The sequence below is a fragment of the Apteryx mantelli genome, chromosome 1, assembly GCF_036417845.1.
Source record: "Apteryx mantelli isolate bAptMan1 chromosome 1, bAptMan1.hap1, whole genome shotgun sequence".
NCBI lineage: Eukaryota > Metazoa > Chordata > Aves > Apterygiformes > Apterygidae > Apteryx > Apteryx mantelli.
Window position 1 is genome coordinate 9,655,160 of NC_089978.1, and position 20,786 is coordinate 9,675,945.

The 20,786-nt window shown below is 42.4% G+C and overlaps 1 protein-coding gene across 6 annotated transcripts in view; it reads right to left on the reverse strand.

The window, feature by feature from the left end:
- Positions 1 to 20,786, reverse strand: part of ME3 (malic enzyme 3) — a 137,809-nt gene that overhangs the window by 14,249 nt on the left and 102,774 nt on the right. For all 6 annotated transcript variants that reach the window (XM_067317634.1, XM_067317606.1, XM_067317615.1 and 3 more), the window contains exons 6-7: positions 20,058 to 20,161; positions 3,551 to 3,660 (exon numbers count right to left, since the gene is read on the reverse strand). In XM_067317634.1, coding sequence (XP_067173735.1) covers positions 3,551 to 3,660; positions 20,058 to 20,161 — 214 coding nt within the window. The remainder of the gene's footprint in view (positions 1 to 3,550; positions 3,661 to 20,057; positions 20,162 to 20,786) is intronic.

The following is a 20,786-nucleotide window of genomic DNA, read 5'->3' on the forward strand; positions in this document are numbered from 1 at the left end:
TAAGTTTAAATGAGTACAGCTCAGGCCTGACCTAACTTGCACTGTTTTGTGCCTAGGATGTGTTTTTAAATCAATATTCTTAAATCAATGCCAGCTCTGAAGCTGAGATCATTCAGGCTTCTGGAGGTCTGTTCCTGCTTGACCTGAGTAAAACGAATCAGGAGTGTTTACACAGGGTTCTGTATAATTTCCACTAATGATTTAAAACACATTGAACTCTCCCACTTTTTTAAATAGGCAAGTCACAAACAGCATGTTAGGAAAGAGAGAACCTGAAGGAAAAACAAACAGGAGGGTGTAAGCTAGCGAATGGCACTTCCTACCTTTCTCATATAATCTGGGGATAGAGAGGAATATATCAGGGTGGGTAAATTAGACTACTCATCCCGATTTAGACTCCATTAAACTCTGACATGATTCTAAGACAGAGTTAAACTAAGCAGATGCAAGCTACATCAGCCCGCAAATATCCCCCAAACTCGTTCCTGACTAGGACCTGACTTGGAATCCCCTTTTCTTTCTGATAGTTACATACAAAAGCCTGAAAAAGTGGCTTGTTTCTCTTAACTCATCACATGTCTGCTCAAAAGATTAGCAGGATTTCTTTCCTTAGCTGCTACCATGCAACCAGCACTAGCTAGATGCTTTATTTGTGATTATAAGGGAGTTTAGTAAGAGGTAAAACCCTGTTGTTTTAACAAGTAGGGACTTTGCAGAATTTTCAGGGGGCTCAACCTGTGCTATCCACCACGACAAACATCTAACTGGGAAAAGGTAGCCAACGTCCATTTTATGGCAGTGCCATGCATGGTCATGTTCACATCCTGGATGTGGATTGCCCCTCTGGGCAAGTCATTTTCAGGAACTGAGGCATTCGGCTATGACCTATTACCAAAAAGAGACTACAAAAAATACAATCTCCTGCTTCCCAAACTCAGAAGCTTCAGTTTTGCTTTAATATTATCTTACTCTTCTCTTTGTGAATCTAAGAAACCTTTCCAATTCTCACTAATTCCCTCAAGAAAAATCACAGAATCACAGAATGGTTGAGGTTGGAAGGGACCTCTGGAGATCATCTAGTCCAACCCCCCTGCTCAAGCATGGTCACCTAGAGCACATTGCACAGGATTGCATCCAGGCAGGTTTTGAATATCTCCAGAGAAGGAAACTCCACAACCTCTCTGGGCAACCTGGTCCAGTGCTCTGTCACCCTCACAGTGAAGAAGTTTCTCCTCATGTTCAGATGGAAGTGTCTGTGTTTCAGTTTGTGCCTGTTGCCTCGCGTCCTGTCGCTGGGCACCACTGAAAAGAGTCTGGTCCCATCCTCTCGACACCCTCCCTTCAGATACTTGTACACGTTGATAAGATCTCCTCTCAGCCTTCTCTTCTCCAAGCTAAACAGGCCCAGCTCTCTCAGCCTTTCCTCATAAGAGAGATGCTCCAGTCCCCTAATCATCTTTGTAGCCCTTCGCTGGACTTGCTCCAGTAGTGCCACATCCCTCTTGTCCTGGGGAGCCCAGAACTGGACGCAGTACTCCAGATGTGGCCTCACCAGGGCTGAGGAGAGGGGGAGGATCACCTCCCTCCACCTGCTGACTGGCAACACTCTTCCTGATGCACCCCAGGATACCATTGGCCTTTTTGGCCACAAGGGCACATTGCTGCCTCATGCTTAACTTGGTGTCCACCAGCACTCCCAGGTCCTTCTCCGCAGAGCTGCTTTCCAGCAGGTCAACCCCCAACCTGTACTGCTGCATGGGGTTATTCCTCCCCAGGTGCAGGACCCTGCACTTCCCTTTGTTGAACTTCATGAGGTTCCTCTCTGCCCACCTCTCCAGCCTGTCCAGGTCTCTCTGAATGGCAGCACAGCGCTCTGGCGTATCGGCCACTCCTCCCAGTTTGGTATCGTCAGCAAACTTGCTGAGGGTGCACTCTGTGCCTTCATCCAGGTCATTGATGAAGAAGTTGAACAAGACTGGACCCAGTACTGACCCCTGGGGGACACCGCTAGCTACAGGCCTCCAACTAGACTCTGCACTGCTGATCACAACTCTCTGAGCTCTGCCATTCAGCCAGTTCTCAATCCACCTCACTGTCCACTGATCTAACCCACAAAAAACCCTCATTCAGGCCCACAGATCTTCTGCCATATCACCTGGTCTCTTTCCCTTTGGGCTGCTGAATTCTCTTCTATTTGCAGAGAGACCAACCAATACAAAAGAAATCAGCTGTTTCTTATCCTTCATAGGCTTCATATCTCCATCTTCAGGGAAGTTTGAGTTCTTGGTTCTTGCACTCAAGACTACAAAACCTAGCCCCTGTGCTCTCCTTTTCTGTGCTCCTCTCTTCACCAAAGGTTTTGTGGGTGGAAAGAACACCTAAAAAGATTTCTTTTACAAGAACATATATCTCACCTTCTCTGAAATGCCTTAAGCTCCTCTGCTTCTAAAACCTCTTCATGAAAGTGTCTTCAAGTAGGATCATGCATCTCATCACACCAACTGTATTCCCACAAGCTAGGGTCTTACTTGTTTTGGGCCATGACAGATACGAATAATCTGTTGCACAGCACTGCCAAACATTGCTAGACGGGTAATAGATACAGAAATACTGCTGGAAAGACTGCTCACAAAAGAGCTAGCAGTGCGTGAAAAATGACATTGGCATTTCTTTCAGCCTCTTTCAAGTACAAGTGAGGATGAGTCCAACTGACTGCATGTAATTAAATCAACAAACCTCTGAAATTCCTGCATATGCCAAGCAGGAACAGAAAAAAGAAGAAAGGGTGAAAGAACTAGTAGGAGAAGCACGGGTTATTTTTAATGAGTTGGGAAGATCCTGTCCCTAATGGATGGGCAAACTTTGCTTCCAACGGTTTAGAGCAAAGTCAGTGCAAGATCAGGGTGCCATCAATATGAAGCTTGCTTCCCTTTGTGCTTTTAAGCAAGTCTGCTGACAATTGAGTCTCACAGGGCCTGGGAGACGTGCTGGGTTCTAACCCCAGCTTTGCCTGTATCATTATTTTTTGGCACTGGAGGAGTTATGTTAACCACTCTTGGGGGAGAACATATCTGTTCTCAGATTACCCTGGAGTTAGCATCCACAGAGAGGAAAAATCTGGTTTACCTTATCATTTGTCCATGTAATAGGGAGGATAACAACAGAGGGGCATTGCCAGGATCAGTTAATGACCCCATGGGTCATGAAAACCTTGCACAACTGTTAAAAGTCAGCATTGTTCAGCATTGTCTTAGCTAGATTATAGAAAATTAATGGAACTCTCTAAATTACCTTAATAATCTAAAGCACATGATCCATTTTCTCTCTTGAACAACACTGCTGTAAAGAACAGTCAAATTACTGGAAACAATGGAGGCTGACTTTTTGACTTAAGACTGCTGTGCTTTTGTTTATATTTTTAAACGCTTATGTATAAACTCTAAAGTTCATCACACATCTGAGTATTGTATAATAAACAGTCTTGTGATCTTAATCACCTTTCCTCATGAGAAGGTGAAGGTTAAGTTTGCATTTTCCTAAATGTACTTACCCTGAATATCATCATTAAATGTACAGTATTTGTTGCGGTATTTATTGAGGAGACGAAAAGCATTAGCATTAGCAAAATCTTCAAACTGGATTAGACAATTCATGCCGTACCTGCAAGTCAAAGGGTAATTAAAAATGGATAAAAATATTTCCACAACATAGGATAATATGTACATCTTTTATCAGGACAATGAGGCCAGAGACCCTATTACTAACGTAACAGTATCGTGAACAGAATTGCATCACAGTAGCACCAAACAAGAACATGCACTTCTCAAGGTTCATACACTCAAAAATGTGGAATCTCTAAATAAGAATAAACTGTATTCATAATTCATCTAGTCAGGGGGCACAAAGGGATATGAATATATACACCTATGTACCTACATATAGGTATACATTTTTGGACTATTGATAAGAGAAATTTTCAGAGCGGTATTTACTGATGAGCTTCTCAAACTGAAGTAGATGTGCTAGAAGCAGATGCAATCAATGTTGCAACTGTCATGTCACAATATAGCAGATCTGACTGCAAAGGAAACCTCAGCTAAAGGGACACCATCAAGTGTCCATTTCAGCCTCAGGTGACTGAAAGATGACTAAGAAACTGCTTGTACAATCACACGGACTTGACTGCTTCCACATGTGATTTCACAGCTACATTTCTGTGCTTTGGAAACACACTTCTCTCTACCAAGTTGCTTTGCAGGAGATGAGCACACAATGACTGCTAGTAACGAGTATTGAGGAAAGGCAGGAAATAATTGTAAACTTTCCCCAATTATCCAGTAATAGTCAGGACAAGTATGTAGTTTTCCCAAAACTGGGTAATTTACAGATTGATCTGTATCTGTCCACTTTCAGCACTTGTCTGACTCGAGGCTGCATTAGAGTTTTGCTAACAAAATCTGAAAGGGCCATGAATACTCTTTTACATTAACACGATGAACAGTGGGAGAAGCACAGGGAATGAGTAATGCAACTATTAGCAACGTCTAAATAGCTGCACTGTAATGGAGACATGAGTCTCTCTGGGACTGTAAGCAGTGCAAAGGCAGCATCGCCTTACATACCTCCCATTCAGACTGCCCTCCTTTGCCACTGAAATTTGAGGTAGGGGACACCCATGCTTTAAACTAGAAATTGATACTAGATAAAATACGCTCCATTTAAGAACTGTGGTTCCAGTCATGAAAAGTTCTTTTCATGGCACTTGTAGTGTGGGCAGTCAGCTCTCCTGGCAAGACCCAGAATTTTTTTCTTATTATTTTTCATTTCAGGCACATCTGTCAGCAAGGAGACAACGATAAGCACATGCATTGTGCTCCTTTATTCATCTGTCATGAGAAACTCATGCTTTATAAACCCTCTGGCCTCAAAAAGGGAAAAGGGTTGGCTTTTATACTTTCCTCATGTTCCCTGTGTTTGCCTCTTGGAAAAGTGCCACAATGATTTTAGAGTTGTGTCTGACTCTAAAAGTGATTTAGATGCAAAAAGCTCAGATTCAGCAGAGGAATGACTATGACTGCAGAGAGGGTGACATATTCCCCCACTTACTATACAGCTGCAGTTTCCATACTTATTCTCAGTATGGGGACAAACCTCGATGTTCCCAGGAAGCTGGGAGGGGGAAGCTGGCAACTGTAGAAAGTGATGTGGGTTTGTCCTATAACTCCCCACTCCATTATTTGTAATTTATCACTTTGGTTGAGCAAGAACGTGGTGCTGTATCCATCCTTGCTCCTGAGGACCTTTTGGATCTCTTCAGCTTCTCCTCTGGTGACTTTGGTGACTTGGTGGCACATCCATATGGAAGAACCCGACAAGGCAGGTCCAATGACCACAGGCAACTTCTCTCATCTCATGTGCAGTCATGATGTCCCTGAACAGCCTCCTCCCTCTCATACACATGTAACTGTTACCTCCTGGTTCATGCTAAGGCATGTGTGTGCGGGGGGACCTTAACATATGTAGACAATGCTTTCTTTGTCAGGCCCACCAGTCACTCCCTTCCCACAGATTTTAAACTCAGACAGAATTTTAAACCATCTAATCTGACCTTTTTAGTATCACAAGCCATCATGTTTCCCTCTGTTAACCAAGCGCTGGAATAGTTTGTGCCTGCTAATCCACAACTTCTGGGAGGCTTCTCAGGTTTGACTCAAAGACATGAAGAGACAAAGAATCTATCATCTCCTGTGGTAGTTTCTTCCAGTAGTTACTCAGCCTCACTGCTCAAGGTCTGCGTCTCACTTGTAAACAGCATGTACCTGTAACCACCAGCAACTACCTGTAACCACCAGCAACTGTTTTCTTGTTCTACTTTTCTGCTTTACTGGTGCTTACATACCAGATAATTCTGCCTATGATGGTGCTGCAATCAAGTTGCTTCTCAACCTTCTTCTAGAGATGATACAAGAGACTAAAATAAGTCTTTCTGTGCAAGAGGCATTTTTTAGCCCTTAGATTTTAGGCAACTGGTCTGATTTTTTAACATCTCTTAGAAATGCAGGTGTCTGAAAAACACACAATATTGGTTTCACCAGCACAGTAGAAGCACAGAGATAAAAATCATGCCCCTCTTCCTCCTCATCACCTGCTCATCTATTCAGCTCTGAAACATTTCCCTGGGACCTCATGTTCAGTTGATTACTCACTTAGCCCCCTAATGCCAGTCTGGGTACCATTTCTGCTATCTGGGTAACATCAGAGATGGACCACCATGTCCAGTCCCCACAGTATGGGGCTCTTCCCTCTCTCCTGAAGGAGAGTAAGGGATGTGAGGGGGCGGGATGTTTAAAAATTGCTTTCAACTTTAGGCTATTTTTATTGTGTGCCATAGCTCCTACTTTGTGAAGTACACTTACCTCATGCTTTGCAATATCAGATTTCAGTAAGCCCTCTCTGAGTAGACATGTTGGCCAGCAAGGCAGCAACTTCTCATTTTGTTTACTGTGCTGTAAGGAGCAACAGCAGAGCACTGTGCAATAACTCTGTTGCAGTTACACTACCCCTCACACCCGGGACTTGGAGATTTAGGCATGGATTTTCCAGGGCACCAACAGGCTTTGTAATTCAGCAGGTTCTGGATGCTCAAATGGGGAAATACCAGCTTGCCGTACTTTAAGGGGAAAAAACTAGGCTTCATATTATTTAGAAGGAGGACAAATTATTTCCTTCACCCTGTATGGCAGGACATGTACAAGGCTAAACAGCAAGTGGCTTCTATTGAAATTTCTCACTGGTTTTTCTAAGATGCTTGTAAATTGTCATCAGTGTGCTGCTAACTATTTAAAAGTTATACAGAGTCTTTCAGGGAAAGATCACTTATGTACCTTAACCCTCCACACTGCAGATCTTGGCAGTTATTAAGGAGACATGCAGTATCAAAATCGCCTCTGAAATGCTGAGGAACACTCTGAAAAGCAATACATGAAGATTCTTAGGCCTCTTTCTCTTTGTAAATGATTGGAAGTCAAAAGGAACACTTTGGATTTCCAAGGAATATGTGCAAAGAAAGAATACAAAAAGTATCTGGGAAAATCAGTTTTCTAATGGATGATCCTCTTATTAAGATTTTGAATGTGTAAGGAAAACATGACTAACCAAGAGATGATACACCATTCATAACATCTGCTAACATCTCACAGAAAAGAATTAGCAAATCTTTAAACAACTTTAGTTGCTATAGAGACTTTTTCTCTAACACCAGTCTTACTATTTATTTGTATCACTGAGGAAGTAAAATTACTGACTTGCTTAATAAAATCAATGATCTCAGTCAGCATTAATGTATGAGACCAGCATTTCTAATAGCATAAAGGTGGGCGGATTTCCCTGACTACAGGGTAAAATTTGCAGGAGTATTAATTAACCTGAACAATTTTTTTTCTTTTTTAAGCAGAGAATTCTCTCCTCATTGTACACACATGATCTGCAGCATGAGACAGTGCACACCTACTTTATTTTTATCCTTGATCATTTTGTATTGAGCAGAGCACAAGGAAAGTAAGGTGGCCCATAAACAATTCTTTTCTCTTTGTGCTCCTCAGTAAGACAGGACAGTGATGGAATGAAAAACCTTTTCACTGAGCTATTTTTCAAAAATTATTTTCTTTTACTCTGCCATATGGCCTCTGAGCCTGTTAAAGTATGAGCAAATCACATTTTTGACATTTTGTCATGACAAGTGCCTAAGATCTGATGCTTTAAATGAAAGAACAAAATAGCCAGGACTCAGTAAAATTGCAGGTGGGAATCTTGGGATCGTGTTCAAGATTCTAGTCCTCAGGGACTACCCATTTTACTGGGGTTCTGAGAAGATTTTAAAGAACTTGTATAGCTCAAACTCATGGAAACTAAACAGGAATTAGGCAGCTGACTTACTGAGCCCTGTCTTGGAAACCCACCTATTAATTCTTCCTGCTCTTTCCTAACAGTACGCTGGTGGTTGTGTGCAATCAGCCTATCCTAGTATGACCTGGTCAGCCTCAGGATGAACTTAGCAAGGAGTATGAGCAAAACAACTGTTGGGGCCATTTGCAGTAACATCCTTGTGAGTATCAACATGATGAGTCAGTTCTGCTGTTCTTTGTCCACAACACAGTAACTCAAGATTTGTGTAACCTGTTTCATCCCAAAGGAATTCAGAGCACTCTACAAAGAGCATTTGAGTAGCATCCAAAAGGAAAATGTAGCCAACTTGGGACTTGAACACAGAAGTACTTTAATATGCAACAATGCTAAAAAAAATCCAGCTTAGGACAGAAAGTGGAGGATACTTATTAATGCAAAGGGAAGGAGTGGTCAGATTGCCTCTACTTGGAATTCAGCCAACAAAAAGCAGCATGGAATGGGATTCCTTTCACTACCTTTATATATCTCAAAATTGTCTGTCTGATGCTGAACTACACAACTCTGACTGTCTTCTCAGACACTGGAAAGAGGCACATCCAGTGGCAAGTTCTTTGAACCAGTCTACATAGAAAATGGAAGTACGTAACACCCCTGGAGGTGCCTCTTTCTCCACAGTTGCTGTGAAAACAGCCTAAGATGACTAACTTAGATTTAGATGTCTAACTTTAGACAACTAATTTAGGAGAGAGAATCCCCACCTCCCAAGTTATCTAATTACCACAGCTGTCCATGAAGATCTTAAGAATGTGTCATGTGCCCTAAGTCACTGGCTTATCATCCTTTCAACTGCAATGTTATACTTTCCTTCAAAATCTAGATTTCTTTTTTGATCTTCTCTACAGAATTTGCCCTGCTCCACCCCACGTGTAAGTTATCCAAGCGCTCCCCAATGATGGTACATGGAAATATTCCAGAATGGAGTGAAATATATTGGCCAGTTTCCCCCCTATCATTGCTTTTCAAAAATAACACTAGATTTTGATGAAATTAATTTTGTAAAATTATCAGACTTCACTGGAAAAAATGGTGTTTCTATTAAGAAACCATAAATTATGATTTTTTGTTGGAGGAATTATTTTTAGTAAAGCGTGCCTTTGTCTAACCAGCTAAGAAATTTTGCTCTGTTTAACTTGTGAGATCTGATATGAACGCAGCCCCAGCTGGTACCTACCTAAGCATTTACAGCGTGCTTACTGTTTATAGGTGCAAGGTGCCTCTCTATAGAAAAAGTGACTGAAAAATTAGTATTTAAATACAGATTTCTGAAGATCCACTCCACCCCATTTCAGTATCCTTAAATTTGTAGTAACCATTGAGGGTGGCCATGCAAAGACATCTTGCAAACTTCTCTGGCAGGAAGAGGATCCTGAGGTCAGTCTACTTGGCATGTTGCCAGTTCTCATGAGCTCTTCCATGCTTCTACCAACCCATGTGACTCATCTCCTAGCTTCCAGCTCAGAGCCTGAAGGAGAATCTGAAGCCAACAGCAGTAGGTCACATCAGGACTGAATGTTTTCCAGTCCAGGAAAGGCATGGCCAACTAGGATTGGCTCCTTCCAGTAATCTCATCCTGATTCTTAGTGACTCATCTCTAGAGCATACTTTCCTTTCCTTGGCATCCAGGACATAAACAGTTAAACACCCAGGCTTTATCTGAAAGCAAGGCTCCAATATAGACTATTGGGACATTAGAATGACAAGGTAGCTTGAAACAGAGCAAAGGCCAACCTCTGCTTTGCTTTCTCTCACCCCTCACTTCTTTTCCCCCCCTTTCAAAAAAGGAAGGTTTGTTTTTTGACCTCCTGATTTTGGATTCTGATGTGTTTCCCTTTCTCTTGGGCACATTGAAGTGTGCGTTTCTTGGGATCGCTGCAGACCTATGTCTCCTTATGGTAATGGTTATTTCCAGTTAGCATGAGTAATTCTTATGTTTGCTAGCTGTGGAAAAGGAAGCTTGGAAGGTTAATTTCTGCACCTGTCAGACAGAGGTGGTTTTGAAGGAATTCACACATGCTGGATAGAAATGGAGAGATAATATAACAGCAAAATGTTTTACAGACACTAAGTATTATCCAAGTTAATGTCTTAACTCCCCTCCACTACACATACACACTTTTCAGCAAAAGTGAGACCTTTTGGAGTTACAAGGTAAACTCTGCTGTACCTGCTGCTGAGCCTTTGCTCAAAGTTCTGTGTGTTTTTTCAGCTATAACATTCAGTCTAATTTCTCTAAAAACAGTACCTCACTTCTGTCCTCACTCTATCATCACAGCTACACTAGCATTAATACTGAAACTTGCAACTGGTCACATTACAAGAGTCATGATTTAATACAGTTACCACATCTCCTGGTTCACTGTTGGCTGCCAGACCACAGCCTGGGGATCCCTGTTCTCTACCACCTCCAAATTTGTTTAGCCATTTTTTTTACAATTGGAAACAAACATTTCAAATATACTGTCTTAGTTATTTTTCCTCATGAAAAAAATCACAAGTCTTTCAAGGTAGGGATTAAGTTGCTGTCTTGTTACTCTGCATCAGCACCTTTCTGGGTTCTGTGCCATAAATAACTATGACCCAAGTTCTGACATTCTTTCTCATACCTTGCAATAACATTCCTGCACAAATAGCCTTTAATGATACCATGGTTTATAGAATGGTTCCATACACTCATTTTAGTGTATAATCTCTGAACCTCACTAAGCAAATTTTGCATAAACAGGATTTTTTATGAAATAATATGCTATTCAGCAGAATAACAGTGTAAGACTGTCACCCTAGTAAAGGATGAATCTAGGAGCTAAACATGTACAATAGTATGAAACTGTTGTAAAAATTACTAATTAAAAATCTTTATCAGGAAATTATTCCGTTTCTTGGAAAACAAACAAGCAAGGATTCATGCTTTGTTTATCACTGTACTGTTGTCTTGTTACTGCTATGATTAACCTAGAGCTACGCTGAATCTCTGTGCTAAGCTAACGAGAAAGATGCTGTCAGCAAAGTCTGTATCCTCTGCAGAAGATACATCTCTCTTGGATGAGCACAAAGCGAGGAACAAAAGATGCCTGAATCCCAGAAGTGGGAGGCAGATGTTTTCCTGATGACATTGCTTTTAGCCTCACCATTTAAGACACTTCTTAATTGCCTGAACAATCTGATTATGCAACATGTTTCTTTCATTCTCATTTGTACGTACCTCTTCAAGTTCATCCAGCTTCATTATAAGTCATGAGGTCACAGAGGAAAAAAATCATGAGGCAGCAGTTAAAATTTGAGAAGCATCTGACTGAATAGCACAAGTTAGGACTTCAAGGGTGGCCTGGGGACCTGTGCAGAGCCCTTGCTGACCAATACTAAAAGGGCATTTTTGTTCACTGTGAATAGGGACTATAAAGCATTCCTGTGTGTATGGAAAAAATTATTTTTGGAAGAAAGTCCAATGGACTTCTTTTCTTTAAGGAAAGAGTCACAGGAAGGGGGTTCCAATCCCTCTATGAATTTACCATTTTATAGTGCTGCTTCCACCCATTCATGATGTAAGGAATCTACTTTGATGCACTGCTACTCCTACTCATTGCGTAAAACTCATCGAGTCTTTCATAAAACTAGGCAAAGAGCAAAAACATCTTTGTCTTTGTTCTTGACATTTTCTTGTTGCTGCTTGATACACTGGTAACCAAAGTTCTGATTTCTGGTATTACAGTAAAGGAGCCTGTCATCAGAAAAAAATAATGCTTGGCAAGTGATCAGCATTCAGGACTGGAAAACCAAAGACTATGTCCACTGTAGCAAATTAAACAATACCAGCACCTGAGTCTGGGCACGGTCCTGAGACCATTCTTACCATAAAATTGTAAGTGTGACTCTTGGCATGCTTTTGGCCAGGCCAGCTAGTACTTTACTATACAATTCCTGATCACACTTTCAGGATAAGTTTGGACCAAGCACCTATTCAAGAGACAATTTGCCTGTGGCTTTAGAGTCATAAGAGAGCTAAGCAGTATGGGTATGAGCAGCCATAACTATGCCATTTGGCCTTAGGACCAGAAAACAGGCTCTGACCTCTCTTGCTTACCGGGACAGATGTAGCTAGAAAAGAAATAACCTAGAAGTGAGCAAAGCACTTTCCACATGACTCCATTCAGCTATAGCCAGGCTCTAGCTTTGCCACTGGAGATGAAGGCAGTGACTTAAAAATCTGCATTTTCCTTGTGTATGAAAGGCAAAGTGCCTCTGCACATGGGCAGTGTTATGGAGGCATGGCTGAGTATGTCCCAGGCTGGCAGAAAAGGGGACTGTGTCCAGCTGGGGCATTCTGAGAGACAAAAAAGCAAGGCATTTCCACAAGGTCTTTGCAAACTGAGTCTTCACAAACAAAGGTGAATAAAACTAGAATATTGGCCCATCTCATGCCAAAGTTGACTCAAGGCATGAAACAAGATATTTTTATCTACATTAGAAACAGAGCCAGAGACAACAATCCAAAATAAGCAAACACTGAGGCCAAGCTCAGAAGAGGCTTAGAGATAAAAAATAGCATTGTTCATCCCATGTAAACAGGGCGCAATGTCCAGGCTCATTGTTGCTTCTGGAGATCCACTTCCTTCCCACATCTAATTCTGTTGAAAGTCCCTTAAGCAGCAGCTCTCGTGTGGTTCTTGGGCTCTTTGTAATAGGCAGGGTTACACAGAGAGGATCAGCCAAAAGCATAAGCGTTTCCTAGAAGGCTAAGCTTTTCCTATTCTCATTCATGTCTGCAAAACATCACTTGAGGATCGCACTGTCTGCACATTTGTATGTGTTTCTGGCCAACAAGATATGTAAAGAGTCAACAGAGAGACAAGTTTACTACCTGGAGGGCACAGGGCCAGGCAAGTGGACTATTGTTTGCAGAGAGAGCTTGCAACATTTGTTTGCTTATAGGCTGCAGACAGATGTTACGCTTAACATCAGAAAAAGCCTTTCATTGTTATGACTTCCACATAGCTGAGAGGCAGGCAGGTTTTCCCTTAAAAACTGACAACTAGAATGAAATTTTTGGTAAATTCAATACAAAATATTTCATTTAAATTTTGATTTCATTTCAACTTCAATACAAAATATTGGTAAACTCAATACAAAGATGTGATTAAATAGCATTATTTATATCACTGATTAAATAGTCTAATAGTGTTAAAAGGAGAGATGAAGAGATAAGCCAGACAACACGATCATACCTGTTAATTTCTTTTGAAACAGCAATGACATGAGTCAGGGTCATGGATTGCCAGGTTAATCATACCATAGTGAAAGCTGGACCCAAGGATCCACATGAGAAGTCATGACTGTTATAGCAGATGTAGCAGTTATGACAGTGGTCATGAGTGAGACAAAAATGCAGTCGTTCATGCTAGAATGTGAGATTGTAAGCCAAAGAAGGGAGCTTTCTACAACCAGAGTATCAGTTGCAGCCAATCTAAAATTTATTGCTCTAAGTCCTAGGTTTAGAAATCACACGCCAGGGAGCTGCGTCATGAACCCAACAGGAACTGCTGTCTGCCTCACCATCTTCTTAGGCTGCAGAATATTTCTAACATTGGATAGGAGTCTGGCTAGGTTCATGCCAACACAAACACAGCCACCACGCTCTGAGGCATAAAGCCTGCTATAGATTCAGTGAGAGTTAAATCAATGAAAGTGACCCCTGAAGCACAAAGATAGCAGGAAATCCCTGAATCTCAGGTTACTGGAACCTGGGGTGTACGCCAAGGAAGTATTATTGTATGCGTGCCTGTTCTTAGTTGTATCACTGGGCACCTGCTGCCAGCTACTGCTAGGAACAGGATACAAGATCGAGCCAAGATTAATCGCAAAGTTCTTGGAGAAAAAAAATGTTGAAAAATCATAGTCAGCCTTCATTATAATTCTTAGAGCAGCAAAAAAAAAAGCCCTTTTGCCCAACATGTCTCATGAGTTCTGAGCACTAAGTCTAGCACTAATGGCTGATATGGCCATTCTTGCATTTTTACTCAGAGTGATTTCATCCTCCTTGCACTGTGTCTGAGAAAGGCTCTAGCTGGAGGTATAAGGTTTCTTGGGAGTAGGGCACAAGCAGGGGATGCAACTGTGTTAGTGCTAACCCTCAGATGTAGCCTTGAGCTACCCTCCAACAGACAAGGAATGGAGCCTCACCACCTGCCTTCCATCCAAGCAGATCTTCTCCAGCTACATTTTCCTAGGCCAACTGTGGTAAATCTGGCTTAGGTGGAAAACCACAGACAGAAAGCCTGGGGCAGAAGGCTTCCCAGCATCTGTAACATGGCTGTATCCCAAAGGAGTGGCATTTACAGGGAAGGTATGAAAGTCCATTACCACAGGGATCCTGTAGCAGCACATCTGGAGCTCAGTCATTCATCAGTAGCAGAAAATCAAGCTAATAAAGCCTAAATACTGTCCTTTAACATTAAACATCATCTGCTGGCTGAAAGCAGATCCCAGGAGCTGGCTGATGAGCTCAGATCTTTCACTGTATCACAGAAATCACACAAAGAAGGTCACTGGGAAGCTGACAGATGCTCTTCTGCTTCAGATACCACCACATCTTTTCCTGCTCTCAGTCATTAATTACAAAGCATCATTTTAGATGGCACAGGTTTGCAGGTTTTCTAAACTTCTTCACCCCTGCCTGAGATTGGTAAGAGGAACTTCTAGTTCTCAGGCCCATGGAAAGAGAAATGGAGAAAAAATAACTAGTTCTCTTGGTAAACTTTGTTAACAGAAATGGAAATTAAGTGAAGCCAACCTCTGTTCGGGGTCTTACTGCCAACATCAAATGTGGACTTAATTACTACACAAGGTCCACATGCGATGGTCACAAATGTCTTTGCCATCTGTCTTAAGAGCATGGGTAGTGGTGGGTACTACAACCCATCAGCGGAACCATGCCAACAGCCACTGCCATTGACACTTGTGACTTCTTGCTCTGTGCCAAGTGGCAGAACAACACTTGGAAATGGCTTGCATTGCTGCTCAGGAACTTATTTAGCCTTATGTTGGGGGAAAGGTAGAGACACATCCATCTTTCTCAGGATCAGGAGGAGATACCTCTCTCCTAGAGTTAGGCACCTGAAGCCTATAAATTAAAAGAAAAGAAAAAGAAAAAAGATCTTATTTTTAAAGATTGTGAGAAGATGAAGGAGAAGGAAAAGATGCTGCTGTTTCCACCGATATTGTGGCTTAGTGGGGAGAGCACTCAACAGGGCAGGGGAAATCTAGGTTCTTGCTCCAAAAGAGAGTTCTTCTATGAAACCAGAGCAGTCTCCAACAAGGTGGAACAGGGAGAGCATCTCCCCAGAGCAACTCAGAGACAACTGACTGGAGCTGAGAGAGAAGCTGAGAGAGCAGCAAGCTGGAATATTGGACAGAAGGGGTGGCTTTTCCCATCCCCATCACTTCTCCCTTCTAGATCGTGTCAGAGTCCCTATGGATGCGGCGATTAGCAGAGGTGGGCAAGGAGAATATCTGTCTTGTATTCCCATGAAGACTGGTGTAGATCTAAACCACCAGCAGTTCAGCCCTGCCAGGGCACTAGTGACAGTGTGCAGGCCTACTCACAGACACACAGATGCTGAGGGACTTTAGATGTTAGCAGGATTATGCAAGGGCTTTGTGGATGCCAGTGATGCCTAGACACTTAAGTCTAGCCTTTCTGGATCAATTTACCAGTTAACTTGAATAACATCTGAATAAATAACACGGGGGCAACTGTACTGGTGATTTTGTTTCAGAAAGGTGCTGCTGAATTTGTGAGCCGCACCACTGGAGAACTGCTGAAACAGAGGCGGCTTGTTGGGGAACAGGCTCTGCTTGTTGGAGAGCACACGGGACCTGATCTGCAGCTGCTTGGTATGCTTGTGGGTAAATCACTGGGAAGGGATTAGGCAAACAGAAATCAGGTATAAAACAAACACAAGAAAAAAACTCAGCAGGGCTACTTTTCCTCTTCTACCATTTTGAATAATTGAGCGTTGATCTCCCGTTGTCTTCTGTGCTCTGCCATATGGCACAGGCTGATAAAAGAGAAAACTTCTGTTTCCCCAGTCACCCTGTTAATAAGCGGTGATGGGAGAGGAAATGGGGGTGAAATTATGACAGCTTGATGCGGCTTCTGCGACATGGTTTGCCGGCGTGTGGAAGGGCCTCTCCCAGAGTCTCAGGCTGCGTGCTCAGCGCCTGTCAGCAAGCGAGCGAGGCCAGCGTTCAAAACGGAGGCTGGAGCTCTGGGACAGGCCATCCGTCAACACCTCCGGCCATTTGGAGCCTCTGAGCTGCTTTGTTACTGTATGATGAGGCCATAAAAGGAGTGAATGGAGTGAGACCGAGGGTCTTTTATAAGTAACTGGTCCAGTTGTTTATATGGTTATACATGATATAACTCCAATACCAGTTTAGGAGAAAGCGAGAAGGAAGAAAGAAACCTGCAATGGTAGTTTGCTTTGAAAGAGAGTCTGAGGATTAAAGAACATTGTTACTGTAGAGACTAGACCTCATCACCGCGTCAGAGGACTGGATGCTCTGCAGTGCACAGAGAATATATGCCAGCACAACAGCCTCTCCCATGGCTCTTTTGATTTCAAAATTAATTTGCTCCTATATGCAGGCCCCGGAAATTCTGTGGGTTATTCTAATATGATCCTTGGACGCTTTAGGTGAGTATTCCAGCCTACAAAAATATACCAATTCAAGAATAAAACTGGCTGACTTGCCCTTTACCCTTTTAAATGGGGAGAGGGAAAACACGATAATTTCATTTTCCCATCACAAAGTGTATTACTCATTGTGAGAAAACAGCAATTTGCCAGGCTTCTTCATTCTGTCATAGGCTAAGCTCAATGGGCCAAATTTTGAATGTGGTTGCCTCCCAAGAGGAGCAAAGTGCAGGACTGGGAACTCTTGTTAGGAAGTCATTTTATGTATTTTAGGTGAAAGAGTAATGAATGGAGGTTTAAGCACCATGAAAATGCAGATATTTCATCCAGATGTTCAAGGAAGGGCTTTTTTTAATTATTTGACCTAAAAATGCCCAGAAGTCACACACTATTTCTAAATACTTTAAGTGCTAACTCTGAAGCCTCTGACGCACTCCTAGTTCCATTATGAGGTGGCTATTATGGGACCAGGAGCCCTTTCCATTGACTGCAGGGGTCTCCCGCTATAGAAATTTGACATCTGCTTGATATTATTTTTCCATTAGAACTGTAAATCTTCACTCTACTGGCTTTCCTGTGGGCTCTGACACATTCCAATTTAGTGACAAATGTCCCTTGAGCCAGCAGCTATTTTACAGGCTGGGAGGTGCTCCTGCAAAGGAACTGACAAATGGTTTCCATGAGTAATTGAAGTACCCTCAGGAAGTAGGCAGAGTTTCTGCATGAACATCAAGCTGAAAAAGAACCCCCCAAATTCCAAGAGATTTGTGACAATCCAAAAGCTTCCTCCACAGATATGTGAATTCCCATGTGACGTTATACATTTGCACATGAAATCAGAGCAGACTGAAGATCACACCATTTCATACTCACAGGTTTCCTCAAACAAGGAAGCAGGCTACAATAAAGTAGCACGTTCTTGCCCTTCTGAACCATTGCTGCTTCCTTTTGTAACAGAAGTGAGAATTCCTACTGGGTTGTATCCAGTCATTCCACTGGAAATTTGAGACCAAATGAATCTGCTGCATGTAAGTTTGCCAAACCCAGGCTGATAGCAGAAATAGTCCCCAGTCCAGAGCTCCTACATGATCATACTCCAACAACTCTTGAAAGTATGCTGGTGGTCATGATAATAATACAAGGTAATGGCTCCTTTCACTCAAGGATCTCCAAACATTTTACAGATGTGAATGGAGAATTATGAAGTGGAATTTTCCAGCCCCACTTTTTAGAGAACTTTTCTGGGCCTTACTGTGTTCAAGCAATTCATCCTGGCTGAGAGAAATACAAAAACTTGGACAGAGACCCCTGGGAACTTGATTCCCAGTACTTGGATTAAAGCATTAGACATGACATCACCTTCTCACAAGATAGGAGCTCATTGTTTGGTGGCTGAGTGTCTTCCTCCTTCAGTGTGGAGATTAGCTCATGTAAACTAAACATAGGAAAATAACAGCCAATCCTTTCCCTCCAGTGGCAAGCACAGAAAAGGCAAATTGTCTTTCTAGGTGTCACTGATATCACAAGAGTAGTGGGCGCAACGGGCTCTGCATTTAACACCCCAAACATACGTCCCAGAGCCGAATTTATGATGGCTGAGACCATGATCTAGGTTCTCATTCCAAATCTATCATAAATACTGACACTGGAATATCTCTGTGGTCTCCTGGCCAAAAGGAAACAGGACAGTTTTCTTGAAGAATTAATTAGTGATTACAGTCAAAACAAAAAAAAACAAACACAAGTCAACCCTGACAACTCTTAAATCATTTGTACAATTTGTAGATTCTCTTCTGATTTCTTAGTTGTGTTTTACTAGTTTTCTAGTCCCTAAGAAATTTCCCCCCTTAGAATAACCCACAAGTTTCTAATGTAAAACTATGCTGCAGTGAACTAACATTTGGGTCAAGCTGTCTTATCCAATACAGAGAAGCACAAACCGGCACACAAACACAAAATTCTCTCCTCTGCAGTCACCTTTAGGTATTTTTGGTCCTTCGCTCAGGGCAGCATTACTATGTTCATGTTTACAGATACAGGAGTTACACCACTGACTGAAAACAAGTACCTTTGTGCAGTAGGTGGGAAACTGCAGCTTGAAGGGGTAACGTACTGACCTACATCATATGGGACGTGTCTACATCATGCTGCTGAAGAGCAAAAGAGAGAGTCCTGTCCTACAGGCAGCATTGTACATGTACAGTGTGCTGTACAAAGCTGCAGAGACACCACATCAACAGATGTCGAAGTTCTCCATGATGCCCTCATCCCTCTCAAAACTTGGTTCATCAATTGTGATCGAACAGTCCTCAGCATTTCAGCCCTTATTTCCTACATCCCTCCACCCATAGCCAGCTGGGTAGTCAGGCCAAACATAAAGACAAGCTTCTCAGAGGAAGGGTAGGTGTTGCCATTAGCCATTGGGCATTATGTCTCCTACCTCAAGGGAGACATAATGAACTGATTGCTGATGACACACGTACTACCCATTCCCTCCCATTTCTGCATAAACACACACAGCCACACACAGCCACACACAGCCACACACAGACACAGAGCCTGGAGACAGAAAAAAAGAGGAATGATCAAACATGGCTCCTTCAGCTCCTACAACCTACAGACATGCAGCACCCATTAATCAGGCACAGATGACAGCTCTCTGCCATTCCTGATCCATATCATCTGTTGCTTTAGGAATGCCAGAAAATGCTTTTTTCCATAAAGAGGAAATAAATGCAGTGCAAGAAGTGCACAGACAGCACTGAAATGCAATTCCCAGCTCTGTCCGTAGCAAGACTCCCTGGTACATCAGAGATCATCTGTCTCAGCCAGCCAGTGAGAATGGGAACATGCATTCAGTCTGTCCCACGATTAAAAAGATGATGGTTGTAACCCTGGCCTTCTCATTCCACAGGCTTCAATGCCAGCAGGGAGACTTGTATTTTTACAGAGTAAGTGACAGATAAGCTTTCTGCAGACTCAGGCAGACAACATCATGCTATTTCCATTTAGAAGATTTTCTTCACAATAGTGAATGACAGAAACTTTCTTTACAAAATGTAAACAAAATAAAGTTTAGATTTTGCCTATGCTGAATGAGTCCCATAAATGCATGATGGAGGCCAGATACAGCCTACAGGGCATATGCTTGACACCTCTGACCTGTATGGACAGGAAATGGATATAAATAGTTAGCCCCATTTTGGTCCCCTGAAGATATAAATAATCTTGACACAGAGTGCTCAAGCACAAAGAGTCACTTGTAGACCACCCAGGAGACTTGCATTTAAATGACCTTTCTTTGCTTGGACAATCAATTAGACTAATGTTTATTTCAAGGGTTGCAACATTTGTTCTTAAATAGAAGCAGCTCAGAGGAGGCATGTATACAATCCCACTTACTTGTTGGTAACTGCCTGCATAAACTCATCAATCAGTTCATCGTATTGTTTCCCACGAACCCTCTTGTGTTTCAGTCCAATATAGAGTGGATCATTCAGGAGAGCCTAGGATACAAAGGAATTCTGTTGACAGTGTCTCTTCCATGGCTGGAGGGAGATTTATGTCCTAGCCTCCCAAAATGTTTGTCTGTTTTAGCCATATTAGTTTCACTCATTATACAGTGAACACCACTTTACACAGCTCTTCCAGATCACAAGGCAGATCCATGACAAGTTAACTTATGCTATGGACTATCTTTTTGTGGAGACACAGTTGGAGGAACTTAGTGTTTGTTGGACTCCAATCTGAAATGGAGCTCTGCATCCTCAGAACAGAAACAGTCCACCAAGACACTCTACCAAGGTGTCTCTCTCACTCCTCGTGAATAAAGATGACCTTGTGTAGGGAGCGTTTACTGCTCAATCAGTTCTTGATTTCTCACTGAAGGGAAAGGTGTTGACCAAACAGTGCTTTGAGCAATGAAGCTCACCTGCAGTAACCTGAAATGACCCGTCATTTAGGCCTTTAGGAGCTAGCCCAGAGCTGACCAGAACCAGTAATCAGCTGCCAGAAGGTTCCCATGCCCTTTAGCTAGCACTCAGCACTAGTTATCTGCAGTTGTCACGGCAGAATATTTTCTTACCACAGATCAGTTTATTTTTTAGCTCCTGCTGTAAACATAAAAAAGGG